The 24527-nt window shown below is 43.6% G+C and overlaps 1 protein-coding gene across 7 annotated transcripts in view; it reads left to right on the plus strand.

The window, feature by feature from the left end:
• Positions 1-24527, plus strand: part of ESRRB (estrogen related receptor beta) — a 159212-nt gene that overhangs the window by 66677 nt on the left and 68008 nt on the right. For 2 of the 7 annotated variants that reach the window (XM_048949007.1, XM_048949014.1), the window contains exon 1: positions 12290-12574. The exons of 3 other annotated variants lie outside the window; for them this stretch is intronic. In XM_048949007.1, coding sequence (XP_048804964.1) covers positions 12525-12574 — 50 coding nt within the window. In that variant the 5' untranslated portion in view covers positions 12290-12524. 2 more of the 7 variants (XM_048949013.1, XM_048949008.1) reach the window with 2 other exon arrangements.

Here is a 24527-nt window from a genome sequence, read left to right on the forward strand (position 1 = left end):
TTGCAGGGGGCACAGCAATTCAGCTCAGGTTTCCCTTCTTTAAGTGGATTAACAGGCTGAGGGGATCGTCTCTGCCTGCCTGACTCAATCTTCATTAGCTAACATGTTTTGCCAGCTGCAGTCACATCCTCGGTTGAAGAGCTGTTTGTGAGCAGTGGATTCTGGCCCCAGCTTCATTCAAATGCTGCTATGTCTTCAGAGAGGGTTTTCTTGACAGCATGTCTCCGTGAGCTACCCTGGGAAGTAGGGACATGGGGCAGGAGTGCTGCGAGGTATGCATCCTTGCTGTGTGCAGTGCTTGCTTTACAGCAACTAATTTGCATTCTCTGCTGACAGAGAGTTCTGAGCCCCTGTGTAACGCAGGTACTGTATGAATGCCTGAAAACATCCTGGAGATACACCAATGTGTTTTTTCTCCCCCCCCCCCCAACTATGTTTTCCTACCAATAGGATCTTGACTATACCGGAGTGTCCTTGAAACTTTTCTTAGCTGGCTACCCCTTCTTGGGTTACAAGCTAACAAGCTGTGTGCAAGCAACTGATCACATCTCCTCTGCCCCTTCTCTCCTCTCCTGTGCTGTGTTGTGATAGTCATTTTACAAGTGCTGCTTTTTTCACTGTTCAGAGATCTTTTCTACATGAGGAAACTGTACTCTAAATTGTATCATATTAAAACAAACCATTTGAACTGCTGAACATCCAATCCATGTATGCTCTCCTGCCAGCTTGAGGTTATTTAATTTTGCCTCATTAGATACCTAAACAAATTTAGTTTCAATCGTAATGAGAGTCTTTTGCACTGCTTTAAGTTAATCTATTTAAAATTGTACCTTGAGTTATACTGCAGAAGCATCCTCATGCAAAGAAAGCTTGCCAAGAGGGTAGGTGAACACTGGGTTCCATGAATACCAATGCCACTGGGGGAATTCTGTGCTTGGTAATAAGTGAAGCCACCTGTATGGAAGGAAGCCTGAGTGTGCCTTTCAGAAGGAAGGAGAGGCCTCCTCCTTGCTGTCAAATGTATATCATTGGGTGCAGGTTAAGCATCCTACACAAATCACTGTGACTGAAAGATCTCAACGGGAAGTGCTTCGCAAGGAAGCAGATGTTCTCCTTATGTGTCTATAACCTGACAGTTGCAGCAGGGGAATTTGGTGTGAGAGCTCTGGGTCTACTGTGTTCCATCTCCCTTGGGGAGGCAAGGCTCTCTAGAGCAATTTCCTGTTAGGATTAAGTAGCTATCAGAACGTTGCTAGATATTCTTCCCGAAGCGAGGAAGAAAGATCGCACAAATCCTGGAGTTGTAACCTGTCTCTGAATGCGCTGCAAAGGAAGTTCTATTTGAAAGGCCAGATAGTACCTGTTTTATTGAAATAGGATTGTTTTAATATCTTTGGAGGAACACAGACTGGGAGAACAAGCCTCTTTTCTTCTATTTTATGTGTATTTATCAGAAATTACATTGTGTTATGTGGGGAGAAGAATGCTGAGGAGAAGTCTGAGAGTGAGGAACTTGCTGAAGCTCCCTCATGCTACTTTGTGCCGAGACTTGGGTCACTGATCTTATCTTTTCAAAGATTTTTCCAAACGCGTTCATGGATTCAGGAGGTACTTCACTGCCACAGCTGGCTTTGCAGTAGCTTTAGCAGCACAATACAAAGTACTGGTTTGAGACAGGAAGTGAGAGAGAAAACCAGCACTAGGGAGTAATCTGAGATATGCCAGGAGAAGAAGGAGCAGGAAAAAACTGGGAATGCTGAAAAAAAAAGTCTAAAGCAGTAGTTCATTGTCGGCTCCTGCCTTTTAATCTTAATCTCTGGCATCTCATCAGTAATGAATAGCAGGAAGACATGAATTGATATGGCATTAGGCTGTGCCACTCATATGAGTTCAGCTGCCATCAATGACTCTTTCTGAAACATTTTTGCAGCATTTTTCAGCGGGAAATTCAGGTGGTGTCTGATAGTTTCAAGACTTGATTTCCCTTTGTGGCTCTCTGACCAAGATCAGAAGAGGATAGTTGCCAGATGTGTCTGACAGGGCAGATCTGTGATTGTTTCTGCAGCTTTTTTTTTAGTTAGCACTGGAAGATTGGTTCTGAATAATGGAAGGAATTTTATTATTTTAGAGAGTAAGACCTCTTCATCCTCCAGTTTGGGGAAACAAAAAGGAACTATATACTCTACTAAGAATATACTGTACGGTATCTTGAAAAAGAATTTTCAATTTAGTTTCCCATGCTGTCTGCCTCAATTTAGTTATTTCCTCCTGTTTAATCTGCTGGTCCCTCCTTCCCCATCTTTTGCTGAGCTGTGGATGCAGACTAGACTGTGCTTTTTGTGCAGTTAGGATCTAGTTGCATGTAACTTCAGGGTTAGTCTATCAGCTGTGGATTAAATTGAGGGTGTCTATTGGGATTTTCAGGTCTTGGTTTTCTCATTGGAGGTCCTTCCATCAGACATGTCTGTTAAGCACTTGCTGAGTCCCTTGAGACACTTGATCTGTGTTTAAAGGGAAGCAGCTGAACCACAAGAAAAGAGAAACAGAAGTGTCTGTGTACTCAAGCACTGTTGCTCTGAAGGGATCTTACTGAAAGCTCTACAGAGCTTGTATGGCACTGGGTGCCAGGGACTCTCTGTGCTTCATCTCAGCAGAAACCTGTGTGATGGTGCTCTTTCTGGCCTTTCCTGCTGTGGGAGATGGTTGATGTCTCCTGGATGCTCCAGATGTGAATTGTTTAACTCTCCTGAGACCCAGGCCAGGAAAACCTCAGTAGGATTCCAACCAGCATCCTGCTCCCTACTTCTCTTAACGCTTCCCCAGCGGATACACCTGCCCAGGGAGAACAGGAACTCCATAAATAAATAATTCCCTCTGTCTCTCCTGATCAGCCCAAGCAGCTGTGATTGCTCCTGAAAGCCTGGGTTGCTTTCTTCTTAATGGCTTTTAAACCAATTTTACCCTCATCTGATGACCCAGCTTCTCCTCTGATTTTTGAAAGAACACTTTCTTTTAGGGAGAGGGTTGTGGGGGGTGTTTAGGCTGTGCCAAGAGTTGTGGATGAGGTGAAATGGTAACACTGCATGTAAAGCTGCAGTATACTGTCTCCAGTGTGCTGCCCCATGGTTTATTCTGACAAACCTTTATGGGGCATCTCCCCAAGTATTGCAACTGGCATTGACCCTTGTTTGAGAGCAGTGGGCGTGTGTGATACTCATGGATGCTTCACAAATAAATAGGAGTTTAATAACTCCAGAAGCACTCTAAATATACTGTAATTTTGGATATATTTTACTGTTGAAAGAGCTCACTACTGCACACAAGTACTGTGCAAAAAAGTTGTCTTTATGTAGCAAGTATTGTGTGCAGTTCTGGGCTCCATGATATAAAAATGATGTTAAGATGCTTAAAGTGTCTGGAGGACGGCAACAAAGCTAGTAAAAGGGCTGAAAGGCATGTCCTATGACTTGGCTTGTTGAGTCTGAAGAAAAAGAGACCAAGAGGTGACCTCACTGATCTCAGCAACTTCCTAAGGAGAGGAAGCGGAGAGGGAGGTGCTGGGCTCTGCTCCCTGATCGCTGATGACAAGACATGCAGAATGGCATAAAGGTACCCCAGAGGAGGTTCAGACTGGACATTAGGGAAAATGTTCAGGTGGTCAAACACTGGAACAGGCTTCCCGAAGAGGTGCTTAATGCCCTGTGCCTGTGTTCAAGAGAAATGTGGATGATATCCTTGATCATCTGCCTTAGTTTTTGGTCAGCCCTGAAGTGCTAAAGCAGTTGCACTTGGTCTTTGCGCGTCCCTTCCTAGTGAGCTTTCCTATTCTATTCTACTGAATATCTGTCTGTTTCTTCCCAGAGAGTAGGAAAAAGCTTGGGAGCAAAAACTTGGAATGCATTCTCTGTTACCTGTTCAGCTGATCTACAGCATATCAATAATGGGCATTTTGACAGCTGGTCAAATACGCGGGGCTCACGCTGGTGTTCTTGTACTTTGTATATATAGACTGTAGTAAAACTTTTTTTTTTAAGTTGTCTTTGTGTAGCAAGTATGTGATCAGACCTAAAGGTGCTTGGAATGTAGCCTTGTACAAACCTGAAGATATTTATTGCTCCTCTGATGGGTGTCACCTAGGTGTGTCTATGCAGAAGCATTTTGTATTTCTGGAAGTATTAGTACTGTCTCTGCAAGCAGAACATACATGCTGTGCAGTAGGACATGCAACACCTGTCCTGCTGGTGGCCAGGTGCCTGGGACATATACTAGCAGGCCTCATGCTGTTTCATGTCACTGATACTTTCCCACGGTGCTTGATAAACCAGTTTAATGTTTCTCCTCATGCAATGAATGAGCCCCTAGAAATGAAGTAATCTCTCTGAGTGCCCTTGCCTAGTGTCTTCTCCCTAGAAAGCCAGACAGTGTTATCCTCGGTGCCTCATCATTGGCTACTTTGCAGATCTCTGTTTTTGAGGAAGTGACTTTCTTTGTCTCCTACCATCTTCCTTCTCTCTGTCCTGAAGCAGCCACAGGTTTAACAAAGAGGGGTGCTGGCCCCAGTCTATATGGTTCCCAGAAGGAATCTGATAACAACAACCTCTGGTACTTATGCCTTGGCATAAAGCCTACCTTTTGCTGAATTTCTAGCCACATGAGTTATGAAATATTGCTACATGTTGATAAGCAAGGCCTAAAAGATGGATTAAGTTCTACTGATTTCAGCTGACTGTAAATATTTAATGGAAGCTTGGTACGTTTGACAGAGGAGAAAAGAGGTGGGCATTGGTAGTCCCTGATCAGTACAATAAAAGTGCTCGAGAGATGAGTGAAAGACCAAAACTGGTTTTTCCTTTGTAAGCACAGTGGAGACCAAGGGGATCTGTTGCTAGGAAGCTGTAGCACCAAAGTCACCCTCAGACCACATGGGACTGAGATTTGAGTTTGCCTTAACAATGATACTGAGAAGTAATTTTCTATAATGCTGCCACAAGAATGGCAAAGCTGGCAGTGCAGAAAGGATGAAGGCATATTTGCTGAAATACACTGACGCGTGCTCAAGTCCATCAGGAGATGGCTTTATTGCATCCTCTGTGCCTGGACCTCTGAGAAACTTGGAAGTCACCTCAATGGGACTTTTACAAAGACATCTGGGGACCTGTATTTCCACATACAAGAGCAAGTGCTATCTTTTGAAGCTCACAGGGCTGCTTAGCAAAGTAGGGCTTCTCCTTACCTTTGCGTAGAGAACCTTTCTTTCTGGGAATCAGCATGCACCTCTTTTTGACTGACTACTCTCTTGATCTTACATGTGCATACATCACATAGCTAAATAAGACAAGTTCATATGGTCCTGAGTAGCCTTGTCACTCTTAAATGATGTTTGGTTATATGTGGTATAGGTAAGAATTGGTTTTCTGCTGCTTTTTCAATTTCTTGTTTGGAAAAAGCACGTGTAACTGTGATCATTCCTGCTCTGAAGGCAGTTTTTGAATATTAATAGCTTATTGATAAAAGCAGCAATATCCTAGCATGTGCTTCACTGCCAAGTATCTGAATGAGGTGTTGGGACTCAGAAGTTAAAAGTATGTTAAGCTTGGGATGCAGTTTGTTGGCAAAGTAGTCTAATGAAATAAGAGCTGAGGGTGTGATGGATTATTACCAATTTGTGTTTGTTGAGGAAGTGAAATAAATGTTGTATAAGTAATAAATACACTCAAGAGGGAGTTGTGAAAAATCTGTATTTTCTATATATAAACACAACAGTTCGTACAGAACAGATCTTCAAAGTGGAGGTGTACTTAACTGATCCAATCCAAGGCAGAGGGTTCTTGTAGTTATTGTGCTTCTCATACATCTGTCTCTAAACTGGAAACTGGCCTTTGGCATGCCTGGCTTTAGCCAAAACCAGCAACTCCTTACTGTTAGAAACAGGAGTGTTCTGGGGTTAGAGAAGGTGACCAGAAGGGCTGTTGATCATGTGATAATCTCTGCTTTTTTTCTTTTTTTTTTTTTTTTTTTGTCAGATTGTTTTCCATCAGGTTTCTTAAGGTCACTTGGAACCTGCAGGTTTGTCTTGCTGTTAAACAATTCTCACAGATCTCCAGCCACTAAGCTCTTCTGTATTTGGCCTTGCTGATCACGTGAAGCCAATGTCTTCTGATGACCAAGGCTAGATGAAAATTCTGGCAGGGAAAAGAAAGCCTTTAATCCTTGTTCTTTTCATCCTCTATACTCTTGATGGAAACTTTTCATTGGTTTGCTTTTGTAACTGCCTGCATCACTTTCCAGAAGAACTGTGTTACCTTCACAGAGAACCCAGCTAAGAGGAAATTGCACACATACCCACTGTTTTTTTGACACATTCTAGAATTCAAACTGGAAAGCTTGGGCCACTGCAGCTGCTTCATTTCTGTTGCTGAGAAAAGTTATCTTGCACATGCTGAAGTTCCTGTTTCCATCACAGATTTGGAAAATTATCTTCCATCTCCACAGCTTAACCTGTGTTGGATATGCTTTCTAACAGCTGTAACTTGGAAACATTTGCATTCTTTTTAAGCCCCTCTCTTTCTGGGCTGAGACATTCAGCATTATCAGTGCAGAAGTGAACATGTTTTAATTCTTTCCTTGCTGCATACTAGTAAGTAACTGCTCTTCGTCTTGACAAGGCAGCTATTTCTTGTGAGTAGTTCAGCAAGTAAGCTGGTACGGTGAATGCTGGGGTCCTGAAGTGGTTAGGATGGCCAGGACTGCAGAAAGAAGCAGCGAATAGTCTCCCTATGTTAGAGGAATGAAAGAGCATTCTCAGGCACCTCCTGACCTCCCACCTTGTTCTTTCTTAATGAAAGACTTTAAGGTAGTGTATTCAGATTGAAAGGTTGAAGCTGTTTGGCTTTGTCCCATCTGCCAGGATGAACTACCACACTGGAAAAGCCACCCTTCTCGTGTCAGTGATGGCTAAGCAGAGGCAGTTTCAAAAATTTTGGATGCCATGTGGGTTCCCTCCCTGTCCCTGGTAGTATGGAAGCAAATAGCCTAATTGCTGTTGCTAATTGGGAATTATGGATGGAGAAGGGTTCATTTTTGCTTTGCTGCAATTTGGACAGAGTCCCGGAATAGCTAGTAGATGATGTGTAGCTGTCAATATGAATAAAACCACTTTCCTGTCAATGTCTTGGTCATATTCTGCTTGGCCAAGGTGGCCCAGCTGAGGGTTGCTGTAAATACATCAAGGGATACAGATCAGCAACCGGTCAAAATTTGTAGCTTGGACACAGGTCATCCAAGTCTGCAAGATCAATCTACCTTTGTAATTACCTGCCTTTTTTGAGGAAGGTTGCTGATTGCTTAGTTAAACAAGAGCTAGCCAAGCTCTGGCCAAAGAAGTAGGTTGACAAAATGTGAAAGTAGATAAATTGCATTATTTCTGAGAAGGAGGGTTAGAAATCCATATCAAATATTTTAAGCAAATTAATGACACAAGAAAGCATAAACCCAGTAAAAAGATTTCCTCTCTTGCCTCCCTCATGTAAAAAGAAGTAAATTTCTTTCTACAAGCTCTTAATCTAGAAAACTATATTTTTCACACTGTCTTTATTCTTTCCCATTTGATAAAATACATAGTGTTATGTAGGAATATTCTGATATTCCTCTTATTCTGATGCCCTGTTTTAAATTCTGTGAAAGTTAATGCAGCTTTGCCTAGCTTTTCTTTGGCTGTTTGCATGTCTGTGCACTTTCATCTAAGACGCCAGCAGAAACGTGTTCTGCTCTGGAAGCAGAGCTTATCCTACTGTAAATGCTGCAAAGTAGGAAACACAACAAGTAGGGAAGGACAAAAATCAACACTGACCCTACAGAAGTAAGGATTATTAGAAGAAAATAGGTGTGGTTAACTTCTCATTAGCAACTGAGGGACTGTGTATCATCTGAAGGCTCCTAATACTGCCACATCCAAATTCAGAATTGAAAAAACTGGAGCCTAATGAAAGGTCACATCTCTGGGACAGATAATTCTGAGGCAAAGCAGGACAGTAAGGGTTAAGACACATACGCAGACTTACACTGTGCTACAGACTTGCTCAGTTTCATCTTGGGCATGTCAGCCTCTTCATGATATGATTTGACAGTCTATAGGTTGAGAATTATAACAAATGTTTCAGAGATTAGATAATGCTCGAAGCATGTCTAAGGGTGTTCAGATGAGCAGTTACTTAAATGAAAACTATTTTCTGTTTAAATAGATGTTGAGCTTTAGCAGTGATGGTGGTGATGTCTTCTAGGTAGAGCATATTGTTCATAAAGCCATAAGGAAAGTTTTGGGGAAAACAAAAAATCAGTATGGAGTTCAGTAAAGAATGACAAATTGTCTTTGGTGACAGCGAACTCTTTTGTTTAAATATAGTGAGGGAAGGTAGAACAGAGCCCCCAGATAGAGAAGTCTGTCTTGTCCTCATGGATAGAGTCCTCATCTGGGATGGGGGAAGCAAGGGGATGTATGTGAGAGTAGCGAATGCCCACTGGTGATTAGGGACCTATGCTCAGAGAACCTAAGTTTCTCTTCATTGTTACAAGTTTTACAATGTAGAGGGTTGAGGGCATGCAACGCAGGGACTTAAGCTGTGCTGTTCACCTCTATAGTGTGAAAGGGTTGTCTTCTAAATTCATCCCGATGAATCCTGTGTAACTGTTGTTCCTTTAAATGAGATGGGGTCTGGGAAAAGCCGCTGGTCTTCTGGGTAAAGAGAAACTCAACAAGGCAGGACTGCATGTACGCAAGCTCAGCTTAGTTCTCCGAAGTAGGTATGGTTTTTGCCCTGTGCAGCACCTCATTCACTTCCTTATGAGAATACAATAGTAGGGCTTCATAAAAGGAAAAAAAAAAACCAACAAAAAACACCAACCCCCCAAAGTAACTAGATATTATCTTCTGCTGTATTTTCCTTATTCACAGAAAACTAGCCTTATCACCAAGTGAAATCAGGTTTGTTTGGCAAGATTTGCAGGTTGCTCCTATATTAGTCCAAATGAAATTTGTCAGTCAATCAGTCATCTTCCTGGAAAGCTGATCTTTATTTCATGATAAAAGTTTTTAAAAAGTAAGAAGTTAATCCATTGAAAATTCCTTAGTCATTAAAGAATGGGGGAAAGTTTCTCAATAAATTCTTAACCCAATATCTCTTGGAAGAGCCAGCAAAATGTATGAAAGACATCTTTTTGTGTAAGGGGAGATTGCATACCTCAAAGAAGCGGTACTGGTGGGACACCAGCTGCACTCTAACTGTGCTCTCTTCTAAGTTAACTCATGGAAAGTCATTGCTCTGCATTGGGGTCAGGCAAGAGAAGAACTGGGGACCTCAAAATCCAAAGGCTGCCTTATGATGATCAACTCAACAGGTAGCATTTACCTGAGTTGTGCTCTGTTCAGAGGCTGCAAATCAAGCGGGCTTGAGTGTTCCTGCCCCCCCCTGGAGGGAGAGCAGCATTTGGGAGGCCTGATTCAGGCAGGCCAACAAGGGCTGTGCTCACAGGACAAGCTAGCTTTGCTTTGTTGTGTGTGCGGTTCTACTTTGTATTTACTTAGACTGTGGCTTTTGGATCTGACAACCAAATGTTAGTCTTTCTAAACTTGTTCTGGCACATATTTACAACACGTATGTTGGAAGGAAGGCCATCTCAAGATCAGTATTTCCTTTAATCTTTGGAGGGAAGAGAGTTGGGCTAAAGCTATGAGAAGAGCTCAGTGAGAATGGTGTGCAGAGGGGATGAAGCAGAGGAAGATGGGGCCTCCTGAGATTCTCAGATCAGCCTTCAGAACTCTTGTCCCATTCCTTGGGGAATTCAAGCTTACAGATCAGGCCCAGACAGTGGAAGTTGTTCCTTTATAGCCTTCAGAGGAAAGAAGTTTTCTGCTCAGCCCCTTTTGAGGTGGGGGAAGCTCCATTTGTTCACTTGCACTGGATTAGGAGAAATCAGTGTTACATTTCTGCACCACTTTGTAAATACCCACCTTACCCAGGCAGTTCTTTCAGCAGCAGCCCATTTCCAGAGTACAAACCCACCATTGTACTGCTGATATCAGCTAATTTGGCCCCATGGACCTTGAGCCGGGCGATCACATGGTTTCCTGCTTGCCTTGCCTCAGCCTGGTTAAATCTTAAAGTGAAAGAATAAAACATCAGGTATTGGGAGATTAATACCTGCCTGCCAGGCCATGCCCACTCTGCTCTCCTGTTCACTGAGAGCCTACAGCTGAACTAATTCTGCACAGTCAGTGTGCAGACAGTGAGCATCTTTCCATATAAAATAGTTTTCAGTCCAAGTCAGCTCACTGCAAACACACTGGCTGCTCTTGAACCCTGCCCTGACCCTGTGTGCCTCCTCCAGCGTCTCTTGATACATCAGGAATCCTCTTCAAGCAGCAACCAGGTCATCAGTAAGTCCCTCTGAGCTCAGACCCCTGCAGGGAATGCACTGGTGCTTGTTTCCTCCTCCTCATCTCTGGTTGCGTTCAGGTTCTTCAGTGTGGTTGGTGAGATCCCTTCCTCGCAATACTGGGCACTGCTCCAGTTACCCCCAAGCCCATCTTCAGACTTACTGGCAATCAAAGCATCTTAGAGTTTTCACTGTACTGATGTGTCACTTAGGAGATGTATATTCTGAACTTTGTGTCACCTGCAACATTCAGGTAAGCAGATTTGGCTCTACTTTTGAAAGTGTGGACAAGTCTCTGTTGTCTTCTGTTTTCTAAACTAAGGTTTTCAGTGGCTTCTTCATGTGTCTTGTATTAAGGGAAATTGATCAGAATACTGCAGCTTGTCCCTGCACAGTCAGGGGATGCAGCAGGACCTGCCGCAAGTTCATATGGTGTTTTTGTTGCATGTTCCATAGTGCTTACGATCTCTGTTAGAAAACTTGTTGAGAAAGTTGTGCTGCCTTTAGCAAAGAAGGTGTTTGTGAATTTGACTATTCCTCTTTTTCTGAATATAGTCTGCTTCAAGTTTCTCCCAAGATGCTTAGCCTAAAACTTTCTTACAACCTAGTGAGTCAGCTGTAAACATAGCAATAAACACTGTTTCCCTCTTTTGCTGTATAGCCCCTCCCATCTGGAAAGTTCTTAAGGATCATTGCTTCTCCTGCTGCTACGCTTTTGCCTCAAAATAGATTCTGTGCCTTGTATTAAGGTGTATCCTTAATGCTCCAACTTTTCATTTGCCTGACATAGGAGAGTGAAGTTTTGCTCAGTTGTGTTTATTTCCGTTTTAAAAGGGCCTCTCTTGTTTGTCAGTGAAGGTTATGTTAGTATATTTGAGCATCAGACACCTAAGCACAAAGTAGAGGTGTAAGAGAGGGGCATGGGAGGTTTGCATCTGTGCCCTTTGGGAGTCAAAGGGCTGGTGGCAGTGACCAAAGAGACCCTGCAGGGTACCTCCACGTGAGTCAGGCTTCCAGGACAAGGCCCTGGGCGTGTGGCTGAGGCTTGTGTGCTTGTACAGAGAGGATTCTTCAGCTGGGAACTGCTCTGCTGCCGTAGGAAGGCAGTGAGGTTGCATGGGTGTGAAAACGTGAGGATAGTGGAAAGCCTTGTGACAGGGCAGCTGGTGTATATGCAGAGCTTAGAAAGGTCTTTCATGAGGATTGTTTTGTGTTGGTTTTGATTGTAACGTTTCTGAGGGTCCGTACCTACAGGCGTGTGCCTGACAATACGTGCTTTTATCCCGAACGTCCGATTCTGGTCTCAGTGCCAGGGTTTATTCCGGCACGCTCTCAGGCTGCGCTGAAGCGATATCTGAACGGTGCTGCTCTGAAACCGGGATCGGGTGCTCGTCTGCCTGCGTGTGCTGAGGATGCGGGGCTGCGGCAGCGAGCCTCGGCCTGTGCGTGCGGAGCCGTGTGCGCTGCTGCCCGCCGGCTGCGCGCCCGCGGGAGGAATTGCTCCCGGAGCTCCGCTCCGCGGGGTTTCCCCTAACCCTAAACTCTGCGGCCGCCGGTAAAGGTGCGAGAGATGCGGGCCGCGCGTGCCGCCCGCCGCGCTGCTTTCCCTGCCGGGACCGGACGGCGGGCTGTCACCGCGCGTCCCGCCGCCGCCGCCCGGCCCGGGGCCGCCCCCGGGAGCGCTGCGCCCGTGAGGCCGGAGCGGGTCCCCCCCGGCCGTGCCTCCCCCAGCCGCGCTCCAAGCCCGGCCCCCGCGCGGGAGCCAATCGCCGCTCGTCCGTCTCCATCCATCTCCCGGTGTTAAAGCTACAGCGGGGCTCGGGGCGGCGAAATCCCCCGTGGCTGGGTCCTGCGCGCCGCCCGCCTCCCGCCGCTGCCAGAGTCCGGGCGCGGAGCGGAGCGCAGCGGAGCTGCCGGCCCGGCCCGTCCGCCTCTGCTCTGCCGCCGGGCTCGGCCGGCTCCCTGCCGCGGCTCCACGCCCGGCGCCCGAGTTGTCCTCTTGTTGTTTCCCTTCTTTCTTTCTTTTATTTCTCTTTTTTTTTATTTTTATTTTATTTTATTTTTCTCCAACCGGGAATGCTCAAAGTGGACTGATGGACATTTCCGAGCTGTGCATCTCTGACCCGCTCGGCTACCACAACCAGTGAGTGCGCCGCGTTGTGCCGCGCCGGGACCAGGCGAGCCGCGGGCGGGCGGGGACCGGCAGCGCTGCCGGTGGGACGGGACGGGGCCGTGACCTGGCGCGCCTCTGCCTCGCCGCGGGGATAGGAGCGGGCGGGTGCCGCGCGGGAGCGCCGGGAGTCGGTGCGCGGGGCCGACGCTTTATTTCCTTGTAACTTCTCCCTCTAACGCTTCATCTCCTAGGAACGGGCTGACGCTGAGCACTGGCAGTCCAGTCTGCACAGTGGTACTTCCCGTCGGTGCTAGGATTTTTATTACGTGGATTCTTAGGCGTCTATAAGGAGACATGCATAAAATTACAGAAAGTGGATTCGCTAAAATACTATTGCGATTTTTTGTTGTTGTTATTATTGTTGTAACAAATCTCGTATTTTGACCCGAAATCCCCATCGGAAAAGGAGTTTCTCACAGCTCGCTCTGCGGGGTGCCTGCCAGGAGAGGAGCGGAGCGGCAGGGCTGGCCGCAGCATCCCGAGCCGGGACCGCTGGCAGCTACCTCAGCACCTGCCGCTGCTCTTTGTATCCTGCGCCGAGCGGTACCCGGTAACGCTGTGTTCAGAGCCGCGTTAACGTGTTAAGTTTGGTTTGATCCTTTTGGGGAAGTTAGGAAACAAGGCAAAATTTTCACAGCGTCTGCATCCAGCTCACTGGAGTCATTCAGTTCCATGTGCGTTTCTCCCCTCAGATAAATCTCCACGAGCGGAATCCCCTTTTGTGTTTTCATGTTAATCTGTGTGTCACCTACACAGGTTCTGTGGTGTCATCCGGAGGGGGATAGGGGCTAGGAGCGAGGTCATTTGCCGGCTTCATTGTGTTTGTTTTAAGAACGCATTCTATTTAGTAAAATTAAAACACTTAAAACCAACCAAAACCCTCAATGATATTGACCTCTCTTTCCTTGTTACAGCTGTCCTTTATCCGTTTTGCTTGCTGATATTGTCTGTTCTTATGCTCCTTTCTCCCTATTTTAATCCCCCGCTTTCAGCGTTTCATTAAAATGTGACTTAGAATTGTTGATAGAAATTAATAGTCTGACCTGTGTGATTTTCTTTTCTCTACTGCTTCACTTGTGGCTGCTCCATCCCGAATTAAAAATAAACAGTTTCTTGAGGGAAATGTATTCTGTGTGCTTATGGGAGTCTTTTAACATAAAGCCAAAAGCATGAAGTGCATTTACCTTCATTAAAAACCAAACAAACAAACACCAAAACAACAGAAGAAAATGCTACAGTCAAAAGGTATAGCGTTATCACTTGCTATAGTGTCTCTTAACTTTTTATTTGTTCCAGTTTTGGAATTGAGAAAAGAAACTCCAACATCACGAAAGCAGTAGGAAGGGATCTGCACGTTGGATTGCTGTCCCTGTGCTGTATCACCAAGGGCTTTCGGGCAGCTCCCAGCTCAGGAACAGTGCCCTACTGTGTTCCCAGCCCTTTGGCCACGCAGCAGGCAGGTGGAGGTGGCCCTGGGGAAGTGCAGCTGAGCTCCCATGGCTTTGCAGTGGGCAGATCTGCTCTTTGCCATGAGAATCTGTTGTAGTGCTCTCAGTTGAGAGGAGTGCTTGACGTGGCTGTGTGTGCCAGCCAGCTGCCATCCTAACACTGATGAGGTCGGGGGAGGGAAACCAAGAAATACCATTTTAAATATTTCAATCCATTTTATTTTGTTTAATTAGAAGAGTGCAGTGATGAAGTGGGGAATTATGGCTGAGTCTGGGAAAAGTTGGTGAGAGAAGGAAAAGGTGCGAGAAGCCCTAAACTGTGGAAAAATTGACGTGTGTGCAGTGTGTCTGCTATTGCTTGGGTTTACGTTCTTGTGTTGTTAGGGTTAGATTTTGGCTTGCGTTTTGTAGCTGAGGATAAGAGTTGACCCAATATATGCTTCTTGATCTGCTTCTTCCCCCATTGTAACACATTTATGAACATATTGGGTAAATACAGGTATTGTGGTTGTGCTTGTGATAGTAGCTGGTTGTGTGAGCGTATCGTCCTTTTTGTTGTGAGTGAGTCTTCCTGACTGTTAATCACTGAAAAAGATTTTCATAGTTATTTTCCTTTAAAAAAAAAAGAATGCTTTAAATTATGTGGGCAGCATTTGTCATCAAATTAAACCTTAATTTAAGAGTGAATTTTTAAATATCACAGGCTGCCTCTTCTTGTTAGTTGCTTGTTAAGCTATAGGAGAAAATGGAAAGAAGGATTGAATGTGGCTGGAGAAGGAGCTGTAGTCACTCAATAGGGGATCCATACAGTTACCTGGAAACTGTATTTCACCTTGCAACTATGGAGAGAAACAAGGCAAAGGAGAGGAAAGGTGACTCTGTTCACCTTGGAGTTTAAGGGGAGCTTAATATTTGTAATGCACTCAAAAGCAAACAAAAATGAACAAGGGAAAGGAATTCATTATCCCTCATCACACTCTTGAGGTTTTGGGTTTGTCTTTCTGAAGCATTGGAAGTTCCCTTTCCTCTGTCTGTGTGTGCAAGTCTGAGCGATGGCATCGGGAACCAGGGACGTTCCATTTGGTGGGCTGAGTGCTTTCCCTCAGCACGGGGTCTTGCAGTGAGAGTAAGGAAATACTGACTCCTGATACTGACCCTCTGTTTTTGACCCTGTGCATCCTACGGCAGTGTATGCGCTTGGTTTCTTGTACAGGAGTCTCCTCTTTGGTGACCACTTTCTACCTTTTGGTACTGACCTTTGGGAGAATTATTCCTGGGGTCGATGATGCAGCTCTGAGGGGCAACCTTTTGCGTGACTTCCAGATGGGAAGCTGACAAAGGCAGTGATTTGTACCTGCGGTTTGTCTCTCAGGTGAGGCGTACGGTGAGAATGCATTAGTTACACTGTATGACAATGTCTGTCTGCAGTACAGCGCGAAGGGAGCGCGCTTACAGGCACTGGGAACAGCATCCAGACAGACAAAATAGGTGATTATATTCACACAAACATGTGTGTGCATATATAAATATTTATATGGAGTTGTATGCACGTACATAGGTACGGTCACGCTGAGTATTGGTATTGCGTATTGCTCATATGCAAACCCAAGGCTGTTTCAAAGGGGGCAGCTTTACTTTTATGTATCAACTTCCATGTCCCAGACAATTTTTTCTGTCCAGCAATAGCTGCCACAAGGAATACTGACAGGACTGCAAAATTGCCATCTCCGTTCCTAATTAATATTCTCCATGACAGTCAGAAACTGACCAAGTAACCATAATGAAGGGAAAATAAAAATCATTGGCAAATAAGGGCGCACTGCCAGATGCTATGTCTCTTACACTGTTTCCTCTGATGTACAAGAAAGACACATGAGTCACTGATCTGATAAAAATGAAAATTATTTTATGGGCAGAAAGGAAAAGTTGAAAGGAATATCTGGTACGTTTGATAGAGAGACGGAAAGGTATAACATTGGAATTTTAAGTCAGTGAAACGGCAAATTCTGGATCCTGTAACAAAGAATTGACAAAGTTGTTGTCACTGACTCTAATGCACAGACTGAGGAAATGTGACTTAATTTGAGAGGTTACTGGAAATGTCTGTATTCCGTGAATGGGAGGAAATCTGAGTCAGAGAAGCTGAATGCAGCGGTCTGGTCTGACTGTCTCTGACAGTCTGGGGCAGGGAGGAGTTGTTAACTGGGGAACGTGGGGAGGGAGTTGTGTGCTTTATTGACGGAATAAACTGAAAAACCTCTGTAAGGGAAGCAGCCTGGTTGCTGGGTTCCTGACTAAACTCCCACTGCAGAATAGGGTCTTGGTGTACTGTGCGTATTGAGCACGAGGCTGATGAGGAAATTGGTACCTTTATGACATTTGTATTAACTTTTCCCTCCTTTTCCAATTCCACTTGTGAAAGTAAAGATGGTCTAATCATTATCAATTATTGAGAAATATGGAAAGATCAATATATTTTAAAAAGTAGGATTTTTTTTCACTGTATTGATTTGAAGTAATCAATAAATATTGCATTTAGCCTGAGAGGGGAAAGACTTTGGAGAGATTGCATCAGAGAAAGTTGCTGTGACAGAGATTTCACATCCCGTTTTCTCCCTTTCCAGGGGATCACTGCTGTATCCTCGGTGCTCTTTTTGCTGCTGTTCCCCAGCCCCGCTTCAGCTCTATTACCACTGCTCAGAATTCCTTGTCATTTGAAATATTCTGTATTTTCCCAATAATTTTAGCTCAGTAAGAAGTTCTGTGCATTGTGTCAGTGCGTCCATTTCCCAAATTTGCCAGGGCTCCAAGGACACGAGTGCTTTTACGGGCTTGAAGAAGGGAGAAGGGAAAAGACTTCAGCCTGAGACCAGTGGACTTCACAGCTTCTGTTAGGAGCACAGTAGAATTGCTTTGGAGTTTGAAATAGCAAAGAGAATTTTAAATAGAGGAAGAAATAGTAAAAGTAGAAACAGATGCTGGCACAGCTTGGATATTAAAAGCCAAAATCCTATATCCAGCTTTTCCTTCTAATTCCTGCTTCTTGGATTGGGAATCAAGGTTCGTAGCAGCCAGTATTTCAAAGCAGTAGCTCTGCTGCAGGCTGTGGAGACTGGGAAATTCTTCCCAGTAACACCTATTTTTTTAATCCATGGATCTCCTGCTATTAACTTCACAGAATTTTTAGTTTATGCACCAAGAGGAAGGAAATGTAGCATCTGTCCAGCCCCCAGCATTGAGCTTTCTAGGTAATGCTGCTATAGAAACTGGGGGGGCAAATAGCAGGATCAGAGCTTCAGCAGAAACCTCAAATCAGGTGGTTGGTTGTTTAGTGAATGGACTTAACAAAGGCAATGTTAGCAGTGCTTTTTTTTGGTGACCCTGCTGGAGAGGCGAAAACCTTTTTTTTTCTTTCTGCCATCCCAGTATCGACCGCGTTTGAGTTCTGAATGTAGTCATCCCTACGCAGCTTACACGTGCAGAGTGCTTGGTGCCTGTCATCAGGAACAGAATTTAGTATTATTTATTACTAATAGCTATCGATCTGATAAGTTTTACTGCTTAGGAATTACACTGTTGTAACGTACTCTGCATCTGTTTTATCCTTGCTGCCCTGCCTCTCCCCAGCCTTGTCCTGTCCCCTCGAAGCAGTAGCGACGCCCACAGAACGTGCCTTGCAGCTGGAGCACGGCGTGCTTTGATTCTGCCTGTGCTCGTGAGTGTGGCTGCTGGCTGTGGCTGCCCAGGAGGAGAACGTGCCCGCTCAAGGTGGAACGCACTGTATAATAATATATTTGTCATGTTTGTAATTGCAAATGTAATTAGCAAACAAGCTCTGGGGGATTGAGGACTTGAAACTTTCACTGCACATCGTTTGACCCTATCTTGACTGGACGGGAGCTTGTGTGCCGCTGTTAACCCTTGCTGGTCTTGCAAAGAAGTGCTCCTTTTAATCTGACTGCAGCTAAGTTTGCTGTTTGGTAGGAGTCTTTTTGTCCCTTATTTTTTTGCTGTGAGCAGCTTTGTACCTACATTTACTAATACCTTATTTTACTGTGATGGCAAGTGCTTACGTTCCTCCTGCGGCACACTCACTAATATTTCCTGTCCTAGCACTTCTGACAGACTGGAAAGCATTCTGCAATGCCCTTTGTGAAGAGCACTGTGTACCAGTAAGTGCTTTTGCATATTGAGCTGTTCAGTGCACTCCTATCACCACAGGCAACGTTACTATTCAGTGCCCCTTGCACTTCGCAAAGACAACTTGCGAAAAGCAGGTGGCAAGCTGTTATCACACAACCTGCGATGGCTCTGTGTCCCTGCTGAGCTGGAATTTTCTTGCACTCCCTTTCTGAATGGGAGAGGAAAAAATGGATGAGAAATCCTGTTCGTTTTGTGGGATCCCAGCAAATCTGCACCTAGTCACCCTTCGGCTGACTTTAGTCGTCGTACAGTGAATATTCCTGCCCTGTAAGGATTTAGCGAACAACGCAGAATCCATTCATAAAATCACAAACTTGTATGTATGTGAAGAAAAGAGGACTTTTTTTTTTTTTTTTTTTTCAGGCAAATGTCACCTCATTTCTTTTTCTTTTTCAAGATGGGACTTAAATTACAATACAGTGGCGATAATAGGACTGTCCTGGTTTTGGACACGGTTTTATTTATTCCTGTGTTGTTGTGCATGTGAAAGGAAAGAGATGTAGTGTAGACACAGGTAGCCATTTTCATACAATTTTTGCCATGGCTGTAAGGACATCTCACAAATCCTGCGTCCTGTTGAAAGCTTAGAAGGAAAATGAAGTATGTTCTAATTTGTTCTCGGTAGAGTATGAGAAACTGATGAGAACCCTTTGCTTCAGTCCAGATTTTCCTTTTCCGTTCCTGGAGATGATGTTGGATTTACCGTGTATTTAGGGGTCATATATTTTTCTTGAATTAGAAAAGCCCGTATTGTAGAAGACTGAAGTGAGTCCGGGACCTCCAGCTTAGAGCATGCTGCATAGCAAGAGACAATTTCTCATCATAGCACCTTTTGTTTTGAATTAATTGTCTGTGTTTTACTGCAGCTGTTTTTACCTGACAATTTCTTGTTGCTCCGTGTCTGCTCTCCTGAAACTCTCCTTGTAGGTACGGCATATTTAGAAGTGTTATTTTCTAATTTTTCCCCTTTTTCTCCTGGCACTTTAAAGTTCCTTTTAGTAATAACGGCCCTCAATCTCCGGTGATGGAGCCGTCATTGTGAACAATGCTGGTGAGTGTATTGTCTCGCTGTCCTTTCACTCAAGAGAAAGGTCAAAAGAACAGCTTTAAAAAAAAAATGTTCAATTCTCCTGTTATGATTTTGCATATGGAGATGATCGTTTTTGGAATGTGCAAGCACTTGGGTGAAAATAACGCAGAAATATGATTTTCCATGTTGCCGCTGGTACATTTGGAAAAAAACATGCTGACACGAGCAATCGCAAACCAGATTTCTCACTGAGGTTTACGTAATTTTGCATGTTAAAAAAATAGAAAATTACTACATAATTATTGCTTGACAGATTTTATTTTTCTGAAGTCTTATGTGTAGTTTTTGTTTTTATTCGGTTAGTCTGACAACTTTCTCATTCTCAGCAATGCTGTTTGTTTCCCGGCTATAAAAAAAAAAAAAAATACCTAAGACCTATTTCAATGAGATTTTCACAGATTTGTCAGCATAGCAATGGAGAACGTAGAGTGTTACTGATCTCAAAGACTTGATATAAATTTTTTTTTGGTGCCCAGAACAGAATTAACCTATGTACATTTTAATGTATACGTTTCCTTTATCCTTTGCTTTTTATTTTTTAAATCAATCATTGACTTATAGAGTAGTTTTGAGGAGTTGCGGTGTTTTTAGTTTGATTTGTTTCTGGACCACTGATGGCATGCAAATGCCACCTGGTTTTAAACAGCTCAGAAAGTGCTGCAGAGGAAGGAGTAAGAGATATTTAATTATTTGGAATACAAATTCTGTTCTTCCACAGCCCTTTTTCAGGCATGCAGGGTTCTGCTTCTACATTTTGCCTCTGAGTTTGATTCCATTTCTTTTAGTTGTTATATTTCTGTTGATAGAGGTTTTTAGGTCATTTTTGTCAACTGGAGGGGTAATGGTGCAGGGAGAGGCTGAAAACATTCTCCTGCAAAAGTAAAAGCCTTGGTGCCTATTGCCTGACACAGTTTTTGACATCAGATTGATGGCGGTGCAGAGGTGTCTGGATGGAGCAGGGCTCTCCATGCACCCAGCCTCCAAGCAGCGACTTGCAAGATGTGCTGTGCAGAAGCAGTGCAGTGTGCCCAGGGACTGGGGCAGAGAGCGGGCACAGCAGCTGGCACGGTTGACAGCCAGGGAAATCCCAACGTGGGCACTTGTGTCGCAGTGCCTGGGCTTTGTGAAGGTTGTTAACTTTGCTTCTTGAGGCTTTTTTTTTGGCTGTAATAGATTGTAGCAAATGTGACCTTTTGAAAATGGTGGTTAAGTGTATTGATGTGTCTGTATGTGTATATGTATTACTTTACATAGATGATGCCAAACGCGTCTCCCGCAGAATAATTGACATGAGTTGCATAGTTGTGGCAACAAGCACACTGTGGAGTCTAGAATGAGCCCAGCTGTGACAGAAGCAGTTGTCTTATGTGCAGAGATCTGTAAGTGCATGGACATATGTATATCAGGCTATATGTGTCCATGTTTACTTTTAAATAAATGTGCACATACTGTAAGTTAACAGGAAAAAAAAAAGATGAAATATATAACTTATATGTAGCATGTTCATTCTAGGTGTTGTTTCACTTGAGTAGTTATCCGTGCTGAGTCTCACGTACGCACGTCTTTCTGAATGTGGTTGTGTGTTTGTGTGCGAGTGTGTGTAAATGCATAAAAATCAAGGATAGCTGTATCTGTCTGCATCACAAGGTCATCCTGAGTATTGGTTAATTGAAGTTTGTAAATCTTTTGATAGCCGTGCATGGAAGGTGTCCTATAAAAGCAGAATGCTGTCCAAGTATGCCATACATACCTGAAAAAAATATTTGGTGCTTTTGTTACAACTTCATAGATATAATAACTAGCAAGTATTTAGGGTTAGGTGCTATCAAACTGGCAATGGATGTTCTGTTTATAAACCGATATATCTTGGAATCTGTGATTTTCAAAGATTAGCAGAGATTTTTTTCAAATAAAATGCCATAGAGGAATTTGAAAAATGGTTTGCAAGCTATAAGCTGGGCTCCTGTGGCATAACCAGAAAAGTCAGGCGTTTGGAATTTTGTTTGTTTGTTCAATTTTTGGATATTTTGGAAACTCTTTTCTTTTTTCAATGCATTTTTGTTTTTGCAGGACACAATGTAGGTTTCCTTTATGGAATCCCTTGCTTCAGAAATTGTTTGATGGGATGTGCTTTGTGTTTTTTTCTACAGTGTTTCTGATTGCTCTCTTTTTATTCCTTTGGTTGTATTCTTTAGATTAGAACAGAGCAGTTGCTTTTTTTCCTAGCAGTTATAGCTGGGGAACTGTCATTGCAGACGAAACTGTAAGCCCTAACTAATCAGTTAATACTACGGACCATCTCTGTAGAAATTTCCCCACTTGAGTTCACATTCTAATATGGACTTATTTTCTAAACTATCAACCAATTCAATTCCATAGCCATTTTTATTTATGAAAGAAAACCAAAAGCTCATGCAATACACGGGTGCAGAATTTGTGCACTTTTAATACGCTCATATTTCTTGGAATTTTTGCCCAGGTGTTTAGAGGAAAAAAAGATGCGGCTTCTCCCCCTTCCTGTTTGTTGAAAGAAGAAAAAAATACCTGCTGTTGGATGGCCTGCTTTTTTAGCTTACTGTTTCTTTGCTTCAACGTCTGCAAAATGTTATATATTCAATTCTCCTGTTGGAGCAAGAGTTAAAAATTAATTCATGAATAATAAAAACCAATCAGTCTTGTTGAGTTTAAGAAGGATTAGAAGAAGGGCTTTTGTACAGAAGCAGTTATATATCTTGGTGCTGATATTGTTGGACTAATAGATATTGTACTAGCTCCTGTTGGTTATCTGATAAAGGTAGCTGATTTGCAAATAGGATTGTTATCCCGATGAATAACAGGTCTAATACTGGATGGATTAAAAGAGGCTGGGCAGTTGGTGTCTATTATAAGTTCTTGACTCCTGCTCAGAGATAAATTATAATTTATTTGATTCAGAAATCTGTAGATAGAAAAGGGACCAGGTAAATGCTGTACATGGTTTGTGATGCTTTCCTATTGCTGGCACTTTCAAGGAAGGCACCAAATTCCACAGAGCTTCAGCTTGCCTCTGCTGGTTAGCTGACCGTGGCACGACATTCAGTACAGACATCAGGCTGTTCTGTGCTGAAAGCAGGTAACTGGCACCAAGAGGGCACAGAAAAACCCATTATTCCCTTGAGACGGACGAAAAATTTGCAGCCAAAATTTTCTGATGCTAAATGTCACCCTGTTCTTGGAGAAATCTGCTGTGCAACACCTATGTGAGGAAGCAGAGGGATGAAGATTAAAAAGATGAAAATTAAAAAGAAATTCAGTTTCTGAATCTGATGTTAGAGGTTAAGGGAAGCCAGTGGACACAGGTGGCTTGTTTCAGCAACAGTGCTTGAGCCTGATATGGTTTTCATCAAGAAGATGGGATATCTGGGTTGAGAAGGAAGAGGCCAGTGGGTGAGAGGAGACCTGGATGAATTCTTTCAAATACCTGCTCCAGAAGAACTTCCTAGGACTACACTACACAGAGCCTTGGTGGGAAAAACATCTTGAAGTGGCAATTTCACCTCCTGTAAGAGAAGTTTGATGTCACACTAAAGAGCCTCAGCATCTGTCTTTGAACTGTTCTGGGAAAGCGTGTGAACATGAGATTCCTGGGAGGTTAACAACACTGATATGCAGCCTGCAGGTGACTTGCCTGTTCAATCTGGGTATAAACCAAGGCGGCATAGATAGAACTGTCTTTTGAAAGGAGAACACTTTGGCTTCCCTCACTGGAGGATGGCTAGAGTCTTTACCTGCACTTGCCTGTGGTTGCAGTGCAGGTGGGAACTGACAGAGCTCAGCAGCCATGTGCAGGGCCCTACCCAGCACTACTGCACATTGCTGCTCGGGGGCTGTGGAGCTGCCCGGGACCAGCCATCACACCTTTCCTTTCACAGCCTGGCTCTTTAGAAGCATTCAGATTATTTTGTCCTCTGAAAAGTACACCTGGGTTTCTCCTGGGCACCTTGGCAGTGCTCTTATTGCCGCGTTAGGAGAGCGTTGCCATCTTCATGGATTTTTTGAAGCCTCTGAGGAGATTTTGTGACATCCATCACAGGTCGTGTCCTGCAAACTCTGTTCCTCATCCTGCTAATACAATGTTTGGAAGTTGTCACCACGTCTGCCAGGGAGTGATCTCATTGTAAAGAAGCTTGATTAGGAGAGAAAAAGTGTAGCTTCCCATCTTAGTCCCTTTGAGAAATACGTTACCATATTTGAGTGCATCTCTGATGTGCTTACTCCTTTTGATGTGTTTGTTTCCTAAATGAAGCAATCTCATGATTTTCTTCATACTTGAGCCTATCAAACTATTTTCTGGTGTATTAAAGTATCCAGTATGCCAGTCTGTCCATATTAAGGTGACATCTAGACATTTTAGATTAATTGTATGAAAGAGAAGTATTCCCTACTTAGTTCATGGATGGAGTATTGTGACGTATCTTGTGTAGGTGATGGGCAGCTGAGAGAGTAATTGGGTCATTAGGACCTGAATCGTGGGGCTACTGCAGCCTGAGTTAAGAATCCACAGGTGGTACATTGGCTTGAAATTCATAACCACTTCACTGAGAGCATCAATTCTGTCTCATCAGGAGATACAGGAATTTATGTAGCTAATTTCTCATCGAGTGTAGAATATACCTTGTCTGCATTATATATTATTAATATCAGCATACTTGTTTGAAAGTCTCTTTATCTTTTCATTACTAGTAGGTGGCTTAATATGATTCAATTCTTAACAGAGTAAATGAATATCAGTGAGCAACAATTAAGTGCAGATTTAACAGAGAGCAATCCATTCATTTTTTTGATTGTCTTGTTTTGACCCCTGGCCCCAGTCCTCAATGTCTCTTGTTTCTTCTGGTACAGTGACATTGGAGTGGTCTCACTGTATCTTTGATACATCACCAGTGTGAGAGTTAGGATAAAGGTTTGCCACTTTTCATGATGTGGACTACTGAGCCATCCAAAAAACCCTTTGATATCATAGAGAAAAATCTTGGAGGAGGAAATCAGATTAAAATAACTTCTACAAAGATAAAAAACCTTCTGCCTATAATGATACAGTTGGTACTTGCTGCCTTCCTGGAGCAACTACTGTGCTCATGTGTTCTCTTTGACTCAGCAATAGGTAATTTATATCAGGTTATTTCATCATCTGAAAGCAACT

This window comes from Lagopus muta, chromosome 6 (assembly GCF_023343835.1).
Source record: "Lagopus muta isolate bLagMut1 chromosome 6, bLagMut1 primary, whole genome shotgun sequence".
In the NCBI taxonomy this organism is placed as follows: Eukaryota; Metazoa; Chordata; class Aves; order Galliformes; family Phasianidae; genus Lagopus; species Lagopus muta.